Source organism: Dipodomys ordii, unplaced genomic scaffold, assembly GCF_000151885.1.
Source record: "Dipodomys ordii isolate 6190 unplaced genomic scaffold, Dord_2.0 Scaffold233, whole genome shotgun sequence".
In the NCBI taxonomy this organism is placed as follows: Eukaryota; Metazoa; Chordata; class Mammalia; order Rodentia; family Heteromyidae; genus Dipodomys; species Dipodomys ordii.
The window spans coordinates 748188-766766 of NW_012267449.1; the positions used below are offsets into that span (position 1 = coordinate 748188).

The following is an 18579-nucleotide window of genomic DNA, read 5'->3' on the forward strand; positions in this document are numbered from 1 at the left end:
TCCATTTGTAATAGCCCCACAAAAAATAAAATACCTAGGAATTAACTTAACCAAAGAAGTGAAGGACCTCTATGATGAAAACTTTAAAAACCTGAAAAAGGAAATCAGAACAGAACTTAGAAAGTGGCAAAACTTCCCATGCTCCTGAATTGGAACGATCAACGTGAAAATGTCAATACTTCCCAAGGCTATCTACAAATTCATGAAATACCTATCAATATTCCAACCTCATTCTTCAAGGAAATAGAAGAGGCAATCCAAAAACTTCATTGTTCACAGAAATAAAAAAATCAATCCTAAAATCCATATGGAAACATAAAAGACCCTGAATAGGATAAGCCTGAGCTAAAACAGTATTTTTGGAGGGATCACAATACCAGGCTGAAAAGTACACTACAGAACCACAGTACCAAAATCAGTATGGTACTGACATAAAAGAGATATATAACTTAAAGAACTAGAATACAAAAACTCATAAATAACTGCACTGGATGCAGCTGTATCCGTCTGATTTTGACAAAGGAGCCAAAACATTTATTGGAAATAAATATAATTTTAAAACTACAATGTGAAAATACTTAAAGATTATAGGTATAAGCAATGATTTTCAGAATAGGAATCTAATAGCTCAGCAAATAACATTAAGAATTGACATATGAAATTGTATGAAATTACAAAGTTTCTGCACATCAAAGAGATAACCCACAGAATGGGAGAAATCTTGATCAGTCAGATAAAGGTTTAATATCCAAAACATGTAAAGAGTTGAAGTTCCAATTGATAAATTGGCAAATCAACATTATAAAAAGAAGTAAAATAAGTAATAAACTCAAGAAGAAATGTTCATTAGGCATAAAGAAAATGCTATCAAATGTCACCGCGATTTCATGTTGTTGCAGTGAATACAGCAGTTATAAAGAAAAAAAAAACTCAACAAATGGCTGTGACGATAAAGCAGGATTTATACATTGTTGGTGGGAATATAAATTAGTACAGACCCTATGGAAATCAGTATAAACATTTCAAAACAAAAGACCTTAGAATTCCCATGTAATCCTGCTATACCATTCCTGGCCAGATAGCCAAAGGAATAGAACTCAGTAGACACACAAGATTACCTGCAAACACATGTTGGTAATGACACTATTCATCATTGGCAAACTATGGAATCAGTATACATGTCCATCAACAAATATATGTATAAATAAAGTGTGGTATGAATGTACAATAGAAAATTATTTAAAGAAGAATTAAATATTTTTGGAGAAAAGGATGGAACTGGAACTGGAGAATATCGTTATGTGAAATTAACCAGACTGAGAAAGAATATCACATAATTTATACATATGCAATCTAGACCCTCACACACACAAAAAGAACAGTATAAAACAAACTAGGAAAGGAGAGGAGGGGTTGAAGCAAAAGAAGAGGGTAATGGAGGCAATTATGATTGAAGTACTTCATGTGTATATATGAAAATAGAATAATAAAGTTAAAATTGTTTAAAGGGAGAGAGACGGGGAACATGAAAACATAAAAAAATTGAATTAGAACATTATGTTCATGCACAGGAAAACAATGCAACCTCTTTGTACAACTAGTATACACTAATAAAAAGAAATTGCAAAGAAAATAGTTTTATCACACCAATTAAAATAGAAAAACAATTTGCTGAAATCCAATTAGCTATCCCTGATAGGAATTTTCCAAACTATGAACAGAAGGAAATTCCCTTTCATACAGGTTATGTATGAAAAACTCACAACTAATGGAATTTTGAAAAAATTAAGGAATAAAACAAGAATATCCAGATGTCTATTCTGACTAGTTCTCCTCAATATTGTACTGGGAAACTGGGCTGGGAAAGTTGACAAAAAAGAATTAAAAAGCATTTATATCAGAAAGCTTTTGGAATTCATAGAAAATATAAACATCAATGTAGAAAATTCTATAAATTTGACAAAAAACACTTGAACTCATTAGTGAGTTTAATAAAACATTGATAAATAAATTCCAAATTTATTTTCTATTAGAAATAAAGGATTAGTTATTAGAATTAAACCACATATATAATTGCATGCAAAATATGAAAATATGAAATACTTAAGGAAACCTATGCAAGATCTACAAAGTGAAAATCACAAAACATCGTTGAAGGAATTGAAAAAGATCCAAGTAAGGATACACTGTGTTCATGGAAGAAATACTTGATATTATTATATAATATTATCTATACTGTTATCTCAATTAAACTAAACTTCTATAATAATAATCCAAACAATTTTTTCTTGTAGGAGTTGATCAATTTGTAAGTGTTCCAAATTTATATGGACATTCAAGGGATTCAAAAATAGCTGAGCACTGATGGCTCACACCTATAATCCTAGCTACTCAGGAGGCTGAGATATATGTCTTTCAGTTCAAAGACAGCCACAATTAGAAAGTCCGAGAGACTCTTATCTCCAATTAGTTACCCCAAAAAAGATGGAAGTGGAGCTGTGGCTCAAGTGATAAGAGTGTTAGCCTTGACAAAAATGCTCAGGGACAGTGATTAAGCCCTGAGTTCAAGACACACACACACACACACACACACACACACACACACACACACAGAAGCCAAAATAGCTTTAAAAAGTACCAAGTTACAGATAGGCACTGGTAGCCCATGCCTATAATCTTAGCAGCTCATGAGGCTAAGATCTCCTGAGCTGGAAAGCCCATGAGATTTTTATATCTCCAATTAACCACACAAAAGCTGGAAGTGGAATTGTGGTTTAAGTGGTAGAGTGCTAGCCTTGAATAAAAAAACTATGGGACAGCACCTAGGTCCTGGGTTCAAGCCCCAGTACTGGCACACAAAAAAGTACCAAGATAAATAAATACCTAGTATTACTTGATTTCAAAATCTATAATAAGCAAGAAAATATTTTACCATTGTAAATATGGAGAGGCAAAAAGGTTAATGAAGCAAAACAACAAAACATCAAGACTATAGATTTATGGACAAATACTTTGTTTTTGTTAGTGTTGCTTATTTTTAATCCGAAGGACTGGGGTTTGAATTCCAGTATTTAGTTGCTAGGCAGGCACTCTAACTTTGGAGCTGTGCTGCTAGATCTATTTTCTGCTGTTATCTTTTCAAATAGGATCTTGCTTTCTTCCCAGGTACCCTGGGCAGGATCTACCTATGTTAGGATAGTGTGTCACTGTGTCCAGCTCTTCACTGAGGAGTCTTGCTGACTTTATGTTCCAGGGCTGGCCTAGAACTATAATCCCAACAATCTTAGCTTCTGAAGTAGCTAGAATTTCAGTTATGAGCCCTCATCAAGCAATAAAAGGACTGTTTGATGCAAATGAAAAGGTAGGCGAATAGAAAGAGAATAAGCATTTATACGAATGTCGTGCAAAAGACTGCATACCCATAAACCAAAACAAAATGCACTTGGAGAAACTCCTCAAATACACAAAAGGACATCTATGAAAAATAATTAGTTAACAGTATACATGTATTAATCTTTTTTGTGCCAGTCATGGGGCTTGAACTCAGGGCCTAGGTTCTGTCCCTGACCTTCTTTTTGCTCAAGGCTAGCACTATACCACTTGAACCACAGCTCTACTTTCATCTTTGTTTTTGTTAGTTTAGTGGAGTTAAGAGTCTTATGGACTTTCCTGCCCAGGCTGGCTTCAAATTGAGACCCTTGGATCTCAGTCTCTTGAATAGCTAGGGCTACAAACAGGAACCATGGGCACTTAGCTGTATTAATCTTTTATTCTACAACCTTTCTGAAACATCAGTTCTAATAGTTTCTTTACTCTACAAGTCATATTATCTGTGAATAGACATAACTTTGTTTCTGTTATTTCAATCTATGTGTTTTTCATTTTCATTTCACTTTACCTAATTGCCCTTGCTAAAAAATCTTTAGTATATGTTGAATGGTAGTCGCAATTAACATCTTGTTCTTTTTGGCAGTACTGGGGCTTGAACTCTGGTCCTTCTGCTTGCTTAAGAAAGTATTCTTAGGGCTGATCCACAGTTCTACCCCTGATTTCTGCTGGTTGCTTTTTAGATAAATCTCACTTCCTGGCTCCCTCATAGCCTGGCACATACAGGTTGCTGTTCTATAAATAATGTTTTAAAAAGTTTAAGAGCATTTATTAGATAATTGCTGTGATTACCTACTGGAGCCTACTAGAAGGTACCAAAAGAAACTATTCATTTACATATTCTGGAAATGTTACTCATCACTACTATGAAGAAGACTTTACTGTGCATAGAATAAATTAATACTTAGATGAGCTTTTTGTTAGATAAATATTACCTGTGAAACACCCAATTTTTTGCAAGCATCAAGAAAATTTTCTACATTTCTTCGACATTTTGCCATGCTCAGCTTGGGCTGTTAAAGTAAATGGGGAGAAACATTTTCAGGTATTTATTATTATATAACTCAATCAAAACTGAAAATTGAATTCATTAAGGAATATTATTTAAACAGTTAAGCTGTATCTTCCATTGGAGAACTATTGAAGACACAACTTACCACTGCTGGTGAAGGTACATGAATACTAGCTACAGAGCGTGGCCTTATGTGATTGGCTAAATGGCAAAGAACAACCCCATCCATCAATGCAGCTCCAATGTCATCAGGCAAAATTACTTTTAACCTGGATTCAAGATTCTATAAAGAAATGGGTACAAGTCACAAATATTCTATCTAAATATGGTACATATTTATATTACTGTTATATGATTCACCAAAATCAGAGAACATCAAATAATATCAATATGCATTATCAATAATACACATGTACCTTGTTAATTTTCCAGGTTTAACATATTTCTATGAAGTAGATCTGAAAAGTTAATGTGACTTACATTGCGAAGCTGTCTTATTTGTTCTCGCTCTTCCCGTAAATGTTCCATCTTTCTTCTCATTGTAAACCCTGGATCTGCTACTCCATATTCTTGGCGAGATGAGCGGCTAAAAGCTTTACAAAAAACAGGAATATCCCAAATTGTTACGAAGCTAATCAAAGGAGCAACCACTGATGGAGAAAGAAGCATGATTAAAATAAAAAAAGAATCAGTGCAAAACTACATAAAACATGATTACTTATTAGAACATTCTAAATATTTTAAGTAGTTATAAGAATTGTCTATATAACTGAAATCAATAGGGAACACAGGTGTAATGCTTTCTACCACTTACACATGTTCTTATTTAAACACATGTTATTAGAAATGTATGTCCCAGGTTAAAAATGATTATTGAATATGTGTCATCTTTAAAGACAAAAGGAAATTATTGTTGAAGGTCAATATAGTTATTCAGGAATAAAAACTATAAGTCAATACCTTTCCAAGTAACATGGATCCATTTCCTTTTGGGCTTGCCAAATGCAAAAAGATCCCTTTTGAAAATCACAATATAATGGAGTGCTATAATTTCAGTGTTTGGTCTACTGGCAGAGTGGTCATTGTAACAGCAGTCACAGTAGAGTGGAAATAAGACTGCCATGTATCTAAGGCAAAAAACAGATTTCAGGAGCTTGAAGATGAAGTAGGAAATGGGAATGGAAATTGGAAAGACAAAGAAGGTTAAGAAAAAATTACTTTTAGGAGAGGGGAAAGAATCTGTGTACTTAAAACTATGGAAAAATTGCATTTAACTGGGAAACTACAGTTTCAAGACAGCCAATACATTTTATTTACAGAATATACATTTACCTGATCGAGGCTTTAAGCCAAAGGGACCATGTGAAAAACCATCTGTTCTGTCATACTCCTAAAAACAGAAAACAAAATCCCTTTGTTTAAAAAAACCAAGGAATATAATCATATCCATGCCAATTTTATAAAGTATTATGTTTCCATGATTAGTGGAAGAGAGGAAAGAAATTTACATGTCAATTCAGGTTGATAAATTTCACCTTTATACCATCAATAAATATTTGCTTGGACAAAACTATATATTGTTGGGGGGTTTTTGGTCATGGGACTTGAACTCTGGGCTTGGGAGCTGTCCTTGCACTCTTCAGCTTAAGGCGAGTGCTTTACTGCTTGAGCCACAGCACCACTTCCAGTTTTCTAGTGGTTTATGGGAGATAAGAGTCTCATGGAAGGGCTGGGAAGGTGGCTCAGTGGTAGAGCGCTTGCCTTGCATGCATGAGGCCCTGGGTTCGATTCCTCAGCACCACATAAGCAAAAAGTAAAAAAGCCGGAAATGGCGCTGTGGCTCAAGTGGTAGAGCGCTAGCCTTGAGCTGAAGAGCTGAGGGACAGCGCCCAGGCCCAGAGTTCAGGCCCCACGACCAGACCCCCCCCCAAAAAAAAGAGTCTCATGGACTTCCTGCCCAGGCTGGCTTTGAACCTCAATCCTCAGATCTTAACCTCCTGAGTAGCTATGATTACAGGCATGGGCCATGGGCGCCCAGCTAACTACATATTCTTCTAAATACTTTTCTCTCATATTATGAGACAAATGAAAAAGATAATTAACAAAGTGTATCAATAAGATTCTTTTTTAAAATAACTGGATCAAATATTTCAAAATAATGAATACTTCATTGAAAAAATATATGGATTTATTAATATCTACTCAGTATCTACCTACTGTTGACATGTAATACTGGAAAATTAAAATTTGGGATCAATCCACATATTTATATTAGTAGAAGATAGATAATAACAGATTGGATAAATTGTTATATCATTGCACATAGTTTCAACATGCTTTCATACAATGGTGTGCTTTGGAAAGACATTAAACAAATCTGAGCTTTGACTCAGAAAAATCTGGCTATGTTCTGAACATTAAAAATCTCTGTGATTGATTCTTCAATCTTTAGGTGCAGTTGTTATAAAGATTAACTTAGGTAAATAAAAATATATTGCAAATTATAAAAGGATAGATTAATGCAAACTTAGCAGCATCTCTCTTATTCTGTGTAGCATGTCTAAGAAGTAGGTTAATGAGACTTTAGTCACTTCTCTGGACTTTCTTGAAAAGTTAATCTCTTCAGCAGGCATGAGGACACTTTAAGTTTACTTTGTTAAAACAGAACACAATTTGGTTTTACCATTTTCTTTACACATTAAATTTAAGCAATCAGAAGTGTGTACATTATCTGAATGTTCTGATTAACACGCAGTATGTTATTCAAGCTGAATATTAGTTGAACCACAAAACACAGGCTTATCGTCTTATCTAACCATAACTTTACAGATTGTCTTCATTATCATGGTTAAATTTTTATGAATTGCTAGATAAAAATTTTATTTATTCTAATGCAAGAAAAATTTTATAAGCATAATACAACTTATCTGAGAAAATTGGCACTATTACTGTCCCATGTGCTTTCAGACCATAAAATCCTGAAGTAAAACCATATAAACAAGTGGCAATAATGCATATTTGATATAACTTAAAAGTAAAAGATCAACACTAATATTAGGATATTCAAATTTAAATTGTTTTCTGAAAGCATACATGTCATTTTATCTTCCATGCAAATAATTTATAAATAATTATTTCTAAATAAATGTTTATTTCTAAATTCAAGCACTAATTCATATAATAGACTAATAATGCAAGTCACTAAACACCCTAGAGAAGGAAGCCTGCTTTTCTTAAAGAAAAAAAGTAATACCACTTACCACTAACACAGAATGAAAATCCACATGATCAAATTTATATAATCAAAAAGGTAGATAAAGTCTTAAAACACTTAATGTATAATCACTTATTTACTAATGTAAATGCATTTTAGAACACTAAAGTGAACTGAAGTAAAAGAAATATTCTTTAGAATGTTTTATATTGAAATCTCTTGTGGTAAACCAAAAAGTTTAGATTAAAATAGAAGAATCAGTCATTCAAACAATCTGAGTATTTGATCAAGATGTTCCCTATTCTCTCTACCCCTTAAATGTAAGAAGACAGGAAATGTGTATGTAACCTTTTGTCGATAGGAACATCCCACTGCAGAGATGATTCTCGTGGAAAAAGGAAGTTTACTCTTGCATTGTTTTCAGACCTAACTGGTTACCCAGAAAACCAAAGGCCATTGAACAATGCTGACGTGCTTTTTTTCAAATTAAAGTTTCAAAGCTATTGTTAAAAATTTTAAATATTGATTAATTAGAAAGTATACCTTTCATAAAGTGATTACTGTGACCTACACATAATTTTCACAGAAAGTCACAAGATTTACTCTGAATATTTATACAAAGAAATGGTATTCTCAATTTTTTATAGATTTGAAGGTTGGTAAAAAATAACCTACAACATAGACTTTAAAATAGAAGTGAATAAATTACTTGGCACACAAAAAAGATGAAGTTACAGAGAAGCAAGAAAGAACCCTATGTAAAATACAGAAAACATATGAAAACATACAAAACATATAAAAACGGAACTTGTACCTCAGATGATACTGGAGATTGTGGTGACATATTAGCATTATCACTGTCTTGCTAAAATATAAAAATAAACAATGAAAAATGAAATTAAAATATGAAATGATGATTTAAACACATGAAACAGAAAACTGTTTTGATCAGCTGCTAAAGTAAGAATGTGAATATATCTTCTAGTACCTTGCCACTCAAGGTATTGTCTGTGAACCTATAGCATAGGTATCCTCTGAAGAAGGCCCCAACCAATGCTGAATCAGAACCTACATAAGATCCCCAAGTGACTCATAAGTACTCAAAGTTTGAGAAATACTATCTATACACAATGGGAACAATACACTACAATTGGAGACACATAAATGAAGGCATACAATTGTTCTACCACTTGAAACAAGAAACTTTATTTGGAAAATTATGTGTGCCAATATAAAATTAAGAATAGTTACAAAGAATTTAATTGGTGAAAACATTAAATAGTTCTCAATTTTTGAGGACTATTCTGACACCCAAATATAAATCTCTTGACTTTATCCTAGAATATGCATATCATAAATGGCATTTATTCCTTCAATGAATGATTATTGGTCACCTGCTATGTTAGACTCTGCTAGACACTTGGAAGGCTGAAATTTTGTAAAATATCCACTTTAAAGATTTCTAAATCCAGAGGGACAACAGATTCATGTATACATGAATCTTAGACTATTCATGGGGTATTATGAGACACAGAGTAATTTGAGGAGATTGTCAAGGATGATGTAAAAAGGAAAAGTTTCATGAAAAAACAAAAACTTAGTAAAAGCTTGCATGATGATGTCGCATCTATAGTCCCAGCTGTTCAGGAAATGGAGGCAAGAGGTCAGTTTGAGCCCAGTAGTTCAAGGCCAGACTGAACAACACAGGATCATAAAAAGTAACCCAAGCCTCAGTTTTTTTAAAAAAAAAAAACTAAGTTTATCAGAAAAAGATGGAAGGAAACAATCTTTTGCAGCAAAGAATAAAAACAAAGACACAAGCAATAAATGGAAATGTTAGTATAAAAATAAAACCTTTGAGTGGCTCTATCTTCCCCAAGAGTAACATCAAAGAAAGGAGAGCAAGTTATGAGTTCAAGCTGATGTGGTAAACAGGCCCTTGATCAAATATGGTCTAGAATTTACCTTAAAGTAAATGGAAAGAGGCTGAATGTTTCTAACCAAGGAAATAACCTGATTATATTTGTGTTCCTTGAAACAATCTTTCTGGCTTCAGGGAAGTGAATGAAGTAGAGAAAGTGGGAAAGGTACCACAATAGATTCAAAGCAGAAAATGTAAGCATGTAGGAAAATGGATGGGGACAAGATTACAAAGGCTTGAGGTTCACAGAGGTCGGTCTCAATGAGAGACATAAACCCCAGAGGGATCAGCATGTACCAATGTTGTTTATTGAGCAGGTAAACCTCACATAAGATACCAAACAGTTGAATGTAACGTAAGGAACTAAAATATTTAAGGAACAAACCTATCTCGCAGGCCTTGGTGCAGTAAAGGTAAGAGGCAGGTATATAGCAATTGATTGTATTCACAGATGGGTAACTATTACCAAACACACACAATTGTCATTCGGGATTAACCACAGATAATAACAGTGAAAAGGTAGACAGGTTTTGGCAAAACTGGTTTTTTATTTTTTGCTAGTCCTGGGGCTTGAACTCGGCCTGGGCACTATTCTTGATCTTCTTTGTGCTCAAGGCTAGCACTCTACCACTTGAGCCATAGCACTACTTTAGGCTTTTTCTGAGTAGTTTATTAGAAATAAGAGTCTCATTGACTTTTCTGCTGGGCTACCTTTGAACTTTGAACCTTAGATCTTATCCTCCTGAGTAGGTAGGATTACAGGTGTGAGCCATCAGCTCCGGCTTAGAACTGTCTTTTTTGTATCCCAGTTAATACTACTGGAAAGGGCATAGAGAGATACTGGTATTTGGTCTGGGGAAAGGTAAATCATGAGGTTGTGTTCATTATTTTTTCTTGTGTGATTTTAATTCTTTTTTTGGGGGGAGGGGGTTCCAGTCGTGGGGCCTGAACTCTGGGCCTGGGCACTGTCCCTCAGCTCTTCAGTTCAAGGCTAGTGCTCTACCACTTGAGCCACAGCCCCACTTCCGGCTTTTTTTCTTTTTGTTTATGTGGTGCTGAGAAATCGAACCCAGGGCCTCATGCATGTAAGACAAGCACTCTACCACTGAGCCACCTTCCCAGCCCCTGTGTGACTTTTAATTCTTAAAAGTAAGGCATTTCCCAAAGTTCAAGTCCCAGGACTGGCGCGCATGAGTACGCATGCACATACACACACAAATAAAGGTAGATCAAAAGCAGTATCACAAAGGAAATGTTCCAACAACTGGAAAGCAGGAGACTACTGAATAACCTGAAATCAGATATCTGTTTGAGGAACTGAGCTGTTTACCAACAATTGATCCTGTAGTTTAGATTCCTGGAAAGTCAAGATAATCTTTATCAATGGGCAAAAAAACTGTCCTAAATGCTTATAGAAACATTGAATTGTAACTTTAAATACTTGCAGATGAATTTTTTAAAGTAAGGCATTTTCAGAAGTCCTGCCAAGTACCCAAAATCAAATTAATTACAAATTTCTGCAGGGAAAAAATAAATAAGCTTAGGTATTTGTGGGGAAAAGATCTCTTGCTTTGACAGTTTTATACTACTACAAGGATTAACCTAGTATAATAGAAAACTTACAGCAATGTTTAACCTGTCCAAATTTACTTTAACACTTTAAAATAGTAACACAAATTTGAAGAGTTTGTAAAAGGAGTTCATCTGGAAAATCTCAATTGACTACCAAGATGATTTAGGAAAAAAAAAGTTGGGGAAAGATAACAAGCTAAATTTACAGATTATAGATATAATAATATTCAAAAATTATTACCAATTCTATTTTGAAGAACATATGGAAATCACATCATTAATTATTTTATGATACTCAGGTTTCTTATCAATTAAATCACTAGCAAAGAAACTATAAGATGAGTTGCATTTACTTGAGTCAAATAAATATCACAAGTCAACATTTCAAATACTGTTAATATTACCCTCTTGTTCTCACCTCATCATTTTCATTGACACTTGAACTCTTCCTTGTGGATTTATACTGAAAAATATATAAACATATACTTTATTTTTCCTTGAACATCTAAATTCTCTGGTTGTAAATTATGTAAGGCTTATTCCTGTTTTATACTTTTATTGAATCACTTGATGTTAAACTTAGATATATAATCAGTTTAAACAGTCCCACTGCAAATTAATCTGTATAATGCTATGTGCAAGACAATTTTCTAAGTACTTTCAATACATCAAGTAATGTTCCCTTCCTACAATCCCATTTCCCATTCATTCAGTTTCATAATCTGAGAGTTCTTCCATTACTTACTATACACAATAGTCCATCAAGTCAATTCTTTTTAAATTTCTCTCAGACATATTCCTTGTACATCATTATAGCTAATATCCTATGCTACGCCCTCATTATCTCTCATCTATTATTAAGAAATCTGAAGTGTGGGGAGGTATATAGTTCAAAGGTAGAGTGCTTGCCTAGCATGTGACAATCCTGGGTTCAATCTTCACATCTCAAACCCCCCAAAAGAAGATAAAATTCCAATCATTTCAAGTTTTATAAAACACTACATTGCACATAATATTGACTATTCAATAATAATGATGATAATACACTAGTGCTTGTTACAAACTAGTATAAGATGCCTTATACATATTTTAATCCATTTAATCTTCATAACAGTATTATTACCTCCATACTATATCCCTCTTTTTAACATTTTCTTTAATTTCATTTTTTGTCGGTCATGGGGGATGAACTCTGGGCCTGGGCACTGTTCCTCAGCTCTTCAGCTCAAGGTTATTACTTTACCACTTGAGCCACACCACCACTTCTGGCTTTTTTTCATTTTGCTTATGTGGTCTTGAGGAATCGAACCCAGGGCCTCATGCATGCAAGGCAAGCACTCTACCACTCAGCCACCTTCCCAGCCCACACTATATCCTTCTTTTACAGTGATTTCAGAGATAACATGATCAACATAAAAAATGTTAATATGTAACACAATTGTTTCTAAGAAAGAATAAAAAAATACAGTATGATATCCACTTGCACTCTTTTCTTTTCCTTATTTTTTATGTGTGTATATGTGTGCATATATACCAGTACTGAGGCTTGAACTCAGTGTCTGGGCATTGTCCCTTAGCTTTTTCACTCAAAGCTGGAATTCTACCCACTTAAGCCATAGCTCTACTTCCAACTTTTTTTGGTAATTGGAGTCTCATGGTCTTTCCTGCCAGGAATTGACTGAAATCCTCAGACTTCAGCCTCCTGAGTAGCTAGAGTGCCAGGCTGTTGGAATTAATTCGATTCCTCCTCATAATAACCTGATTTCTCCTACAAGTTGTTAATGGATTATTTTTCTACTTGGCAGCTCATGACTGTCCTTTCAGAAAATTTACTTATTTTCAGAGTATATCCAAACTTTGAGAAAGATAACCTATCTGATGTCTCAATCACAAGCTGCACAGTAAGCTGTCTTAGAAATTACAAATACAAAACATATGTTCCAACAGTGTCTGTCCTCTGACAACTATGATTACTCTACCAGTATGCATTTCTTTCCCACTGACCCCAGACATAACCTTGGAAACTTTTAGCCACTAAATGAAGTTGGTATGTAAAAACAAATTGGCATCCCTAGGTAAAAGGTAATCTGAGGTAATTATTTTTGGTTCTAGTCTATTTCAATGAAATGGAGACATTTAAGTGAGCAATGGACTAATGTTTATTAAGTGATTCTGCTGTGTGAAGTGCTAGTCTAAGAACTGTATCTTAATAAAGAATTTAATACTTATAACAATCCTGTGAGAGAAGATGCTATTAGACTTATTTGTAGACAACAACACCAACAATAATAATAATAGTAAGCTCAGAAGGGTAATACGGCTTGCCGAACAATTAGTAAATATCCATCTAAGGAATAAGAGTCAAGTGATTTGGTTCTAGAAGCTCAGGCAATATGCTACATACCCATTTCTAAAACCTGTATGTTTAGTAAGAGTTTTCCAGAAATAAAAGGGCCAGCATGTATTTTCAGAATATGGAAAAAAATAGAAATGAAAAACACACAGCCAATGTAGAAAACAAAAGTAGTTCAGGAACGGGGCACTGATATCTCACCCTTGCACTGCTAGTTACCCAGGAGGCTGAGATCAGAGGATTCCAGTTAGAAGTCAGCATGGGAAGAAAAATTCACTAAACTTCATTTCCAATTAACCAGTAAAAATGCCAGACCAGAGGCATAGTTCGAATTGTAGTGTACTGGCTGTAAGTCAAACACTTCAGTAAGAGGAGCTGAGCTCTAGCCCAGGTATCAACACACACACACACACACACACACACACACACACACAATTTTTTTCACCAAGGCTATGTAGAAAGTGAATTGAGGGAAGTAAGGAAATGTAAGAATTAGGTAAGAAACATCTCACAAAAAATGTCAAGTAGTCCAAACTATTTTGTTTGTAGTAGGGAGCCAATAAAGAGCCAGAGGATTTCTCCAAGGGTTGTAAAAGGGGGGAGATTAAGAAATACTTATAAAGAAAAGAATGTATAAAGATTACAACAAGGCAAGGATAGTAGAGATAGAAATAATTTTTTTAAAAATGATATATATTTAGCAGATTGGATGACCAATCAAGTAAGGGGGAAGAGAAAGTGAAAGAATGAAAGAAGATGGAAATATTGCCCTTACAGAAGCAGAAGTAAGTTTTATCATGGGGATTGTGAGGAAGAGGCATATTGAATTTAAAATACATGCAAGACATCCAAGCAATTAGAAACACAAGTGTGGAAACCAGAAAAGAATAATAGAATACAAATTCAAACCAAGTAGAATATTTTAAAAAAAACATGTGGAGTCAACTCTCAGCAGAGAGCTTTAAGAGTAATTAAAAAGGAAAAGAGACATTAAAATCAAGTAGAAAAATGTCAGAAGAGAAATCAAACAAGAACATCAATACTAAACACCAGTGTTTTGCGCTTATAATCCTAATTGCTTGAGAGATGGAAAATGGGAGAAACATTATTCAATGACAACCAGGGCCAAAAGTTCACAAAATTCCATCTCAATCAAATGCAGGTATGGCACTGCATACCTGCTGAAGGCTGAAAACAGGATGACCACAGTTACAGGGCAGCTTAGGCAACAAAATATTTGCAGGACTCCATCTCATCAGAAAAAATGCTGGATGTACTGGCATGCACCTGTTACAGGGACACAGGAAGCATAAATAGGGGATTGCAGTGCTTGTCTAGGCAAAATTGAGACACTATTTAAAAATAACTAGAGTGCAAAGGTTTGGAAGTATGGTACAAGCAGTAGGGAGACTACCTGGCAAGTGCAAACTCTGAGTTCAAACTCCAGTACCATAAAGAAAAGGGGAAATAACATCAAGAAGATAATGGAAGAATAATCAGAGAAGAAAATGGGATAGAAACCAAGAAAGGATGAAGAAAATATGGCCATCACTGTCAAATGCTACATTGGATTTGGCATTAGTACTTCACATTAACCTCTAGTGAAGGACAGTTCAATGAAGAAACTGAAGTGAAAGCCAGATTCCAGTGAGAAAAAAAAAAGAATCATCAGAAAGGAGGAGGCAACAATGCTCAATAGGAAATGTACTCATTACCTTGCTCATGTAACTGTAATCCCTCTGTACAACATTTTTACAATAAAAAATGTACAAAAAACTGAGGAATTATAAATGGCAAATTTGTTGCTAACAAAAGGAATCTAATGAAGCAGGAGTCTGGGATGGCGGTAGTGTTGGGACTCAGAAAACACTACACAAACTGTAATAACCTGGAGGTCATTCTCTAACCTGCTCTCTTTTCTTCACCTTATTTTTCTCCCACACAGTAAGTCATAGAAAATATCTTCCTCTACCCTACGGCAAGACAAAAGACCTATAAAGATCAGTTCATTTGACCTGCTGCCTTCTTTTCCTAATACTGTCACATGCACAGGTTTCATGTCACATGTCTCCCTCACATAGTGGGGAAGAATGGAAGTCACACAGAGATACAGCAAAGAGCCTGAACAAACAGGCCTTGCTGAGTCCCCTCCGTTGATTACCATCAGTTCACACCACTATTTGCACAGCTATCTACCTCATGCACCAGATGGAGCATAACTAGTTTTCCCTTGATCTTAAAATATTTGTTTCTGAAGTATCCCATGTTACATTAAACTTTTCCCAGGAATTTGTCTGTTGTCAAATGGGTCTCAACCATGACCCTTGCAATGAGCAAGAAAAAGTTATTTTCTCCCCCACAGTAGAAGTTTGGGCATATTTACAAAATGCAAAGTAGAGAAAGAGAAAGGAGTGGATAGCTGGACAGCAAAGAAACGTAAGATGATATAGCCAAGAGCTGAGATAAGAGGCAATGTACTATTGCTACTTAAACACTATTCTAATTTAAATATTCATTATTCATGAAAACTAAGTTTTGCCTTAAAACCAAGACATTTAACAGTATACTACAAGTCCAACGTTTACTGAGTCAACTAAGCAATCCCCCATTAGACTGAATACTAAAGTTTTATTATTTCTGTTTAAATGCTACAATAAAAACCTATGTTGAAACTAGTGTATCAAAAAGGTCAGTCAGTTCATCTTTGAAATTCACTTTAATTTCATAGAAGACAATAACTTGTGCAAAAACTCTTTTTGAGAACAAATCAGGTTAGTTTATAAACCCAGCTGGTCTTCCTAGTCCGGAATAAGGCTGACAATGGTCATGAGAATACTTTTCAAATATTTTCCTTGGAATTAATCTTTAAATAAAAATATTATAGTCTATGAAATCACTATGTATTTTAAGACACTATAATGTTTTATCTCAACAGTAATCACATATATTTGAAGGTATACATGGCATTTAAACAAATTAAGTAAATATTCTTGTGCATTGGGTATTTTGTTTAGAAATCAGCCATTAAGTTCATTTAGAAATTCATGTGTTATTCTTACAAAAAATTAAAGCCACTAATTTAAATAGCAACATAAGGTTAGATTTTCATACTTCATATGTGCCCTATTAAAAGAACATCAATGAATTTCTGTAATATATGTTTACTCAAGCAATATATTTCTGGGAATAATTTTGATTGGAAAATGAAATAAGGAGTAGTTTGGAAACAAATATTTTTTTTGGTCAGCTGTGGGGCTTGAACTCAGGGCTTGGGTGCTATCCTTCAGCTCTTTAGCTCAAGGCGAGTGTTCTACCGCTTGAGCCATGGCGCCACTTCTGGTTTTCTAGTGGTTTATTGGAGATAAGAGTTTCACAGACTTTCCTGCCAGGGCTGGCTTTGAACCGTGATCCTCAGATCTCAGCCTCCTGAGTACCTAGGATTACAGGCGTGAGCCACTGGTGCCCAGAGGAAACAAAATTTTATAGGTGAAAGTAGTTTTCTATACAATTTAAAATTTAAAAGTTAATGTACCTCTCTACCATGATTACTTACTCAAATAATCTAATCCAATTTATCTTCCTGCTCACACAATCTAGCCAATATGCTGCATCTTTTTAACTTATAAGTTTCAGAGACTTAGCTGAAAAAAAAATATTTGACATTGTTTTTGGCAACGATGAAGTAAAACAGAGATCTGAGTTTTGTATGCATACCCATGTTCATACATACGCAGATGCTTTCAAGAAGTATACGAATAACAGCATTATGAATAATTTACCATGGAATAGAAATAAGGAAATATGTGGCTTAGTTTAAAGCTCTGTATATTTTATAGCCCTGCCAATGTAAAGGAGCCATCACTTCTCAGAAATAATTTCATAAAATCTCTAGAGTACTATATTTACTGCTCTTAATGAATTATAGATCCAAATAGTTTCAATAATACGTGTAAAAGTGAATGCTTTGATTTTTAGAAAATATTGGTGATTAAGAAAAGTCTTGAAACCCTTTTGCACAATACTTAAATTTTCAAAACTAATTTTAAAAATGAAATAAAAGAAAACTATGTTTTTCCTTTGAAAGAAGACATGTTATAACTAATAGAAGATTCTATAATAATGGAAATACTGGCGATTCCAAATTGTACTTCAGATTACAACAAAATCTTAATATATGTTATACTGGTCTTTTTCTTTTTTTTGGAGTCTGATGTTAGGAATGTTAGGAATTAAACCCAAGCCTCCACATATATTTTATACATGTTCTACCATTAAACTACTCTTATCCCCTTTGATTTTACCTTTTCTTGATTTCAGAGGAAAAAAAACAAAACAAAAACTTGGCATATTAAATTTTTTTCAATGTCCTCACACTGACACCTTCTGACAAGTAAGGAGAACTACACATCTCCTGAAAACATTTTCCAGTGACTGAAGCTGTGTGTGTGTGTGTGTGTGTGTGTGTGTGTGTGTGTGTGTGTGTGCGCGTGTGTGTGTGTGCGCGCGCGCTTACGCGATCTCTAAAGGCTAGCGCTCTCTCTACCATTTTGAGTCCCAGTCCTATCTGATTTTTTGTTGGTTAATTGGAGATAAGGGTCTCACATTTTGCTGCCTGGGCTGGATTTGAACCATGATATCAGCCTCTTGAGTAGCTAGGATTACAGGCACGAGCCACTGCTACTCAACTAGAAGCTTATTTTTGCACCTATTTTATCAAGTAATAAATAAGCAACTACTGAATGATGATTATATAATAGTCATTTCAAGTATAATACCATTTGATCTCTTAGATCTAAGTTCTATTTACAAACATTTTATTCAGTTTCTTGGCTCAAGGTCTCAAGAACTAAAAAGGGGGAAATTTACGATAAATGTCCCTGTAAATATTCAGTGAAGATCTAAAAGGGTTGAGATGAAATTACTTTCATCATTACTGAACAAAGATCTCCTTAGAATGACTTCCTTTTACTCATGTCTTTATTTTATTTATATTTTATACTGGCCAACTGACAGTAGGGTTGTTAAAAATGCCCAGTAATTATTTGCTGAAGGGTTAAATGTGTCACTGATTTGCTAAGACATGTAACACTTTGCTTTGGTTATATGCAACATCCAAATAC

At 34.4% G+C, this 18579-nt stretch overlaps 1 protein-coding gene across 2 annotated transcripts in view; it reads right to left on the bottom strand.

Moving 5' to 3' along the window:
* Lrch2 (leucine-rich repeats and calponin homology (CH) domain containing 2) overlaps positions 1-18579 on the bottom strand; it is a 105446-nt gene that overhangs the window by 5537 nt on the left and 81330 nt on the right. Inside the window, exons 15-20 of one of the 2 annotated variants that reach the window (XM_013035956.1) lie at positions 11525-11569; positions 8428-8478; positions 5732-5789; positions 4880-4992; positions 4545-4682; positions 4323-4400 (exon numbers count right to left, since the gene is read on the bottom strand). In XM_013035956.1, the coding sequence (XP_012891410.1) occupies positions 4323-4400; positions 4545-4682; positions 4880-4992; positions 5732-5789; positions 8428-8478; positions 11525-11569 (483 nt within the window). The remainder of the gene's footprint in view (positions 1-4322; positions 4401-4544; positions 4683-4879; positions 4993-5731; positions 5790-8427; positions 8479-11524; positions 11570-18579) is intronic. The other variant, XM_013035958.1, reaches the window with a different exon arrangement.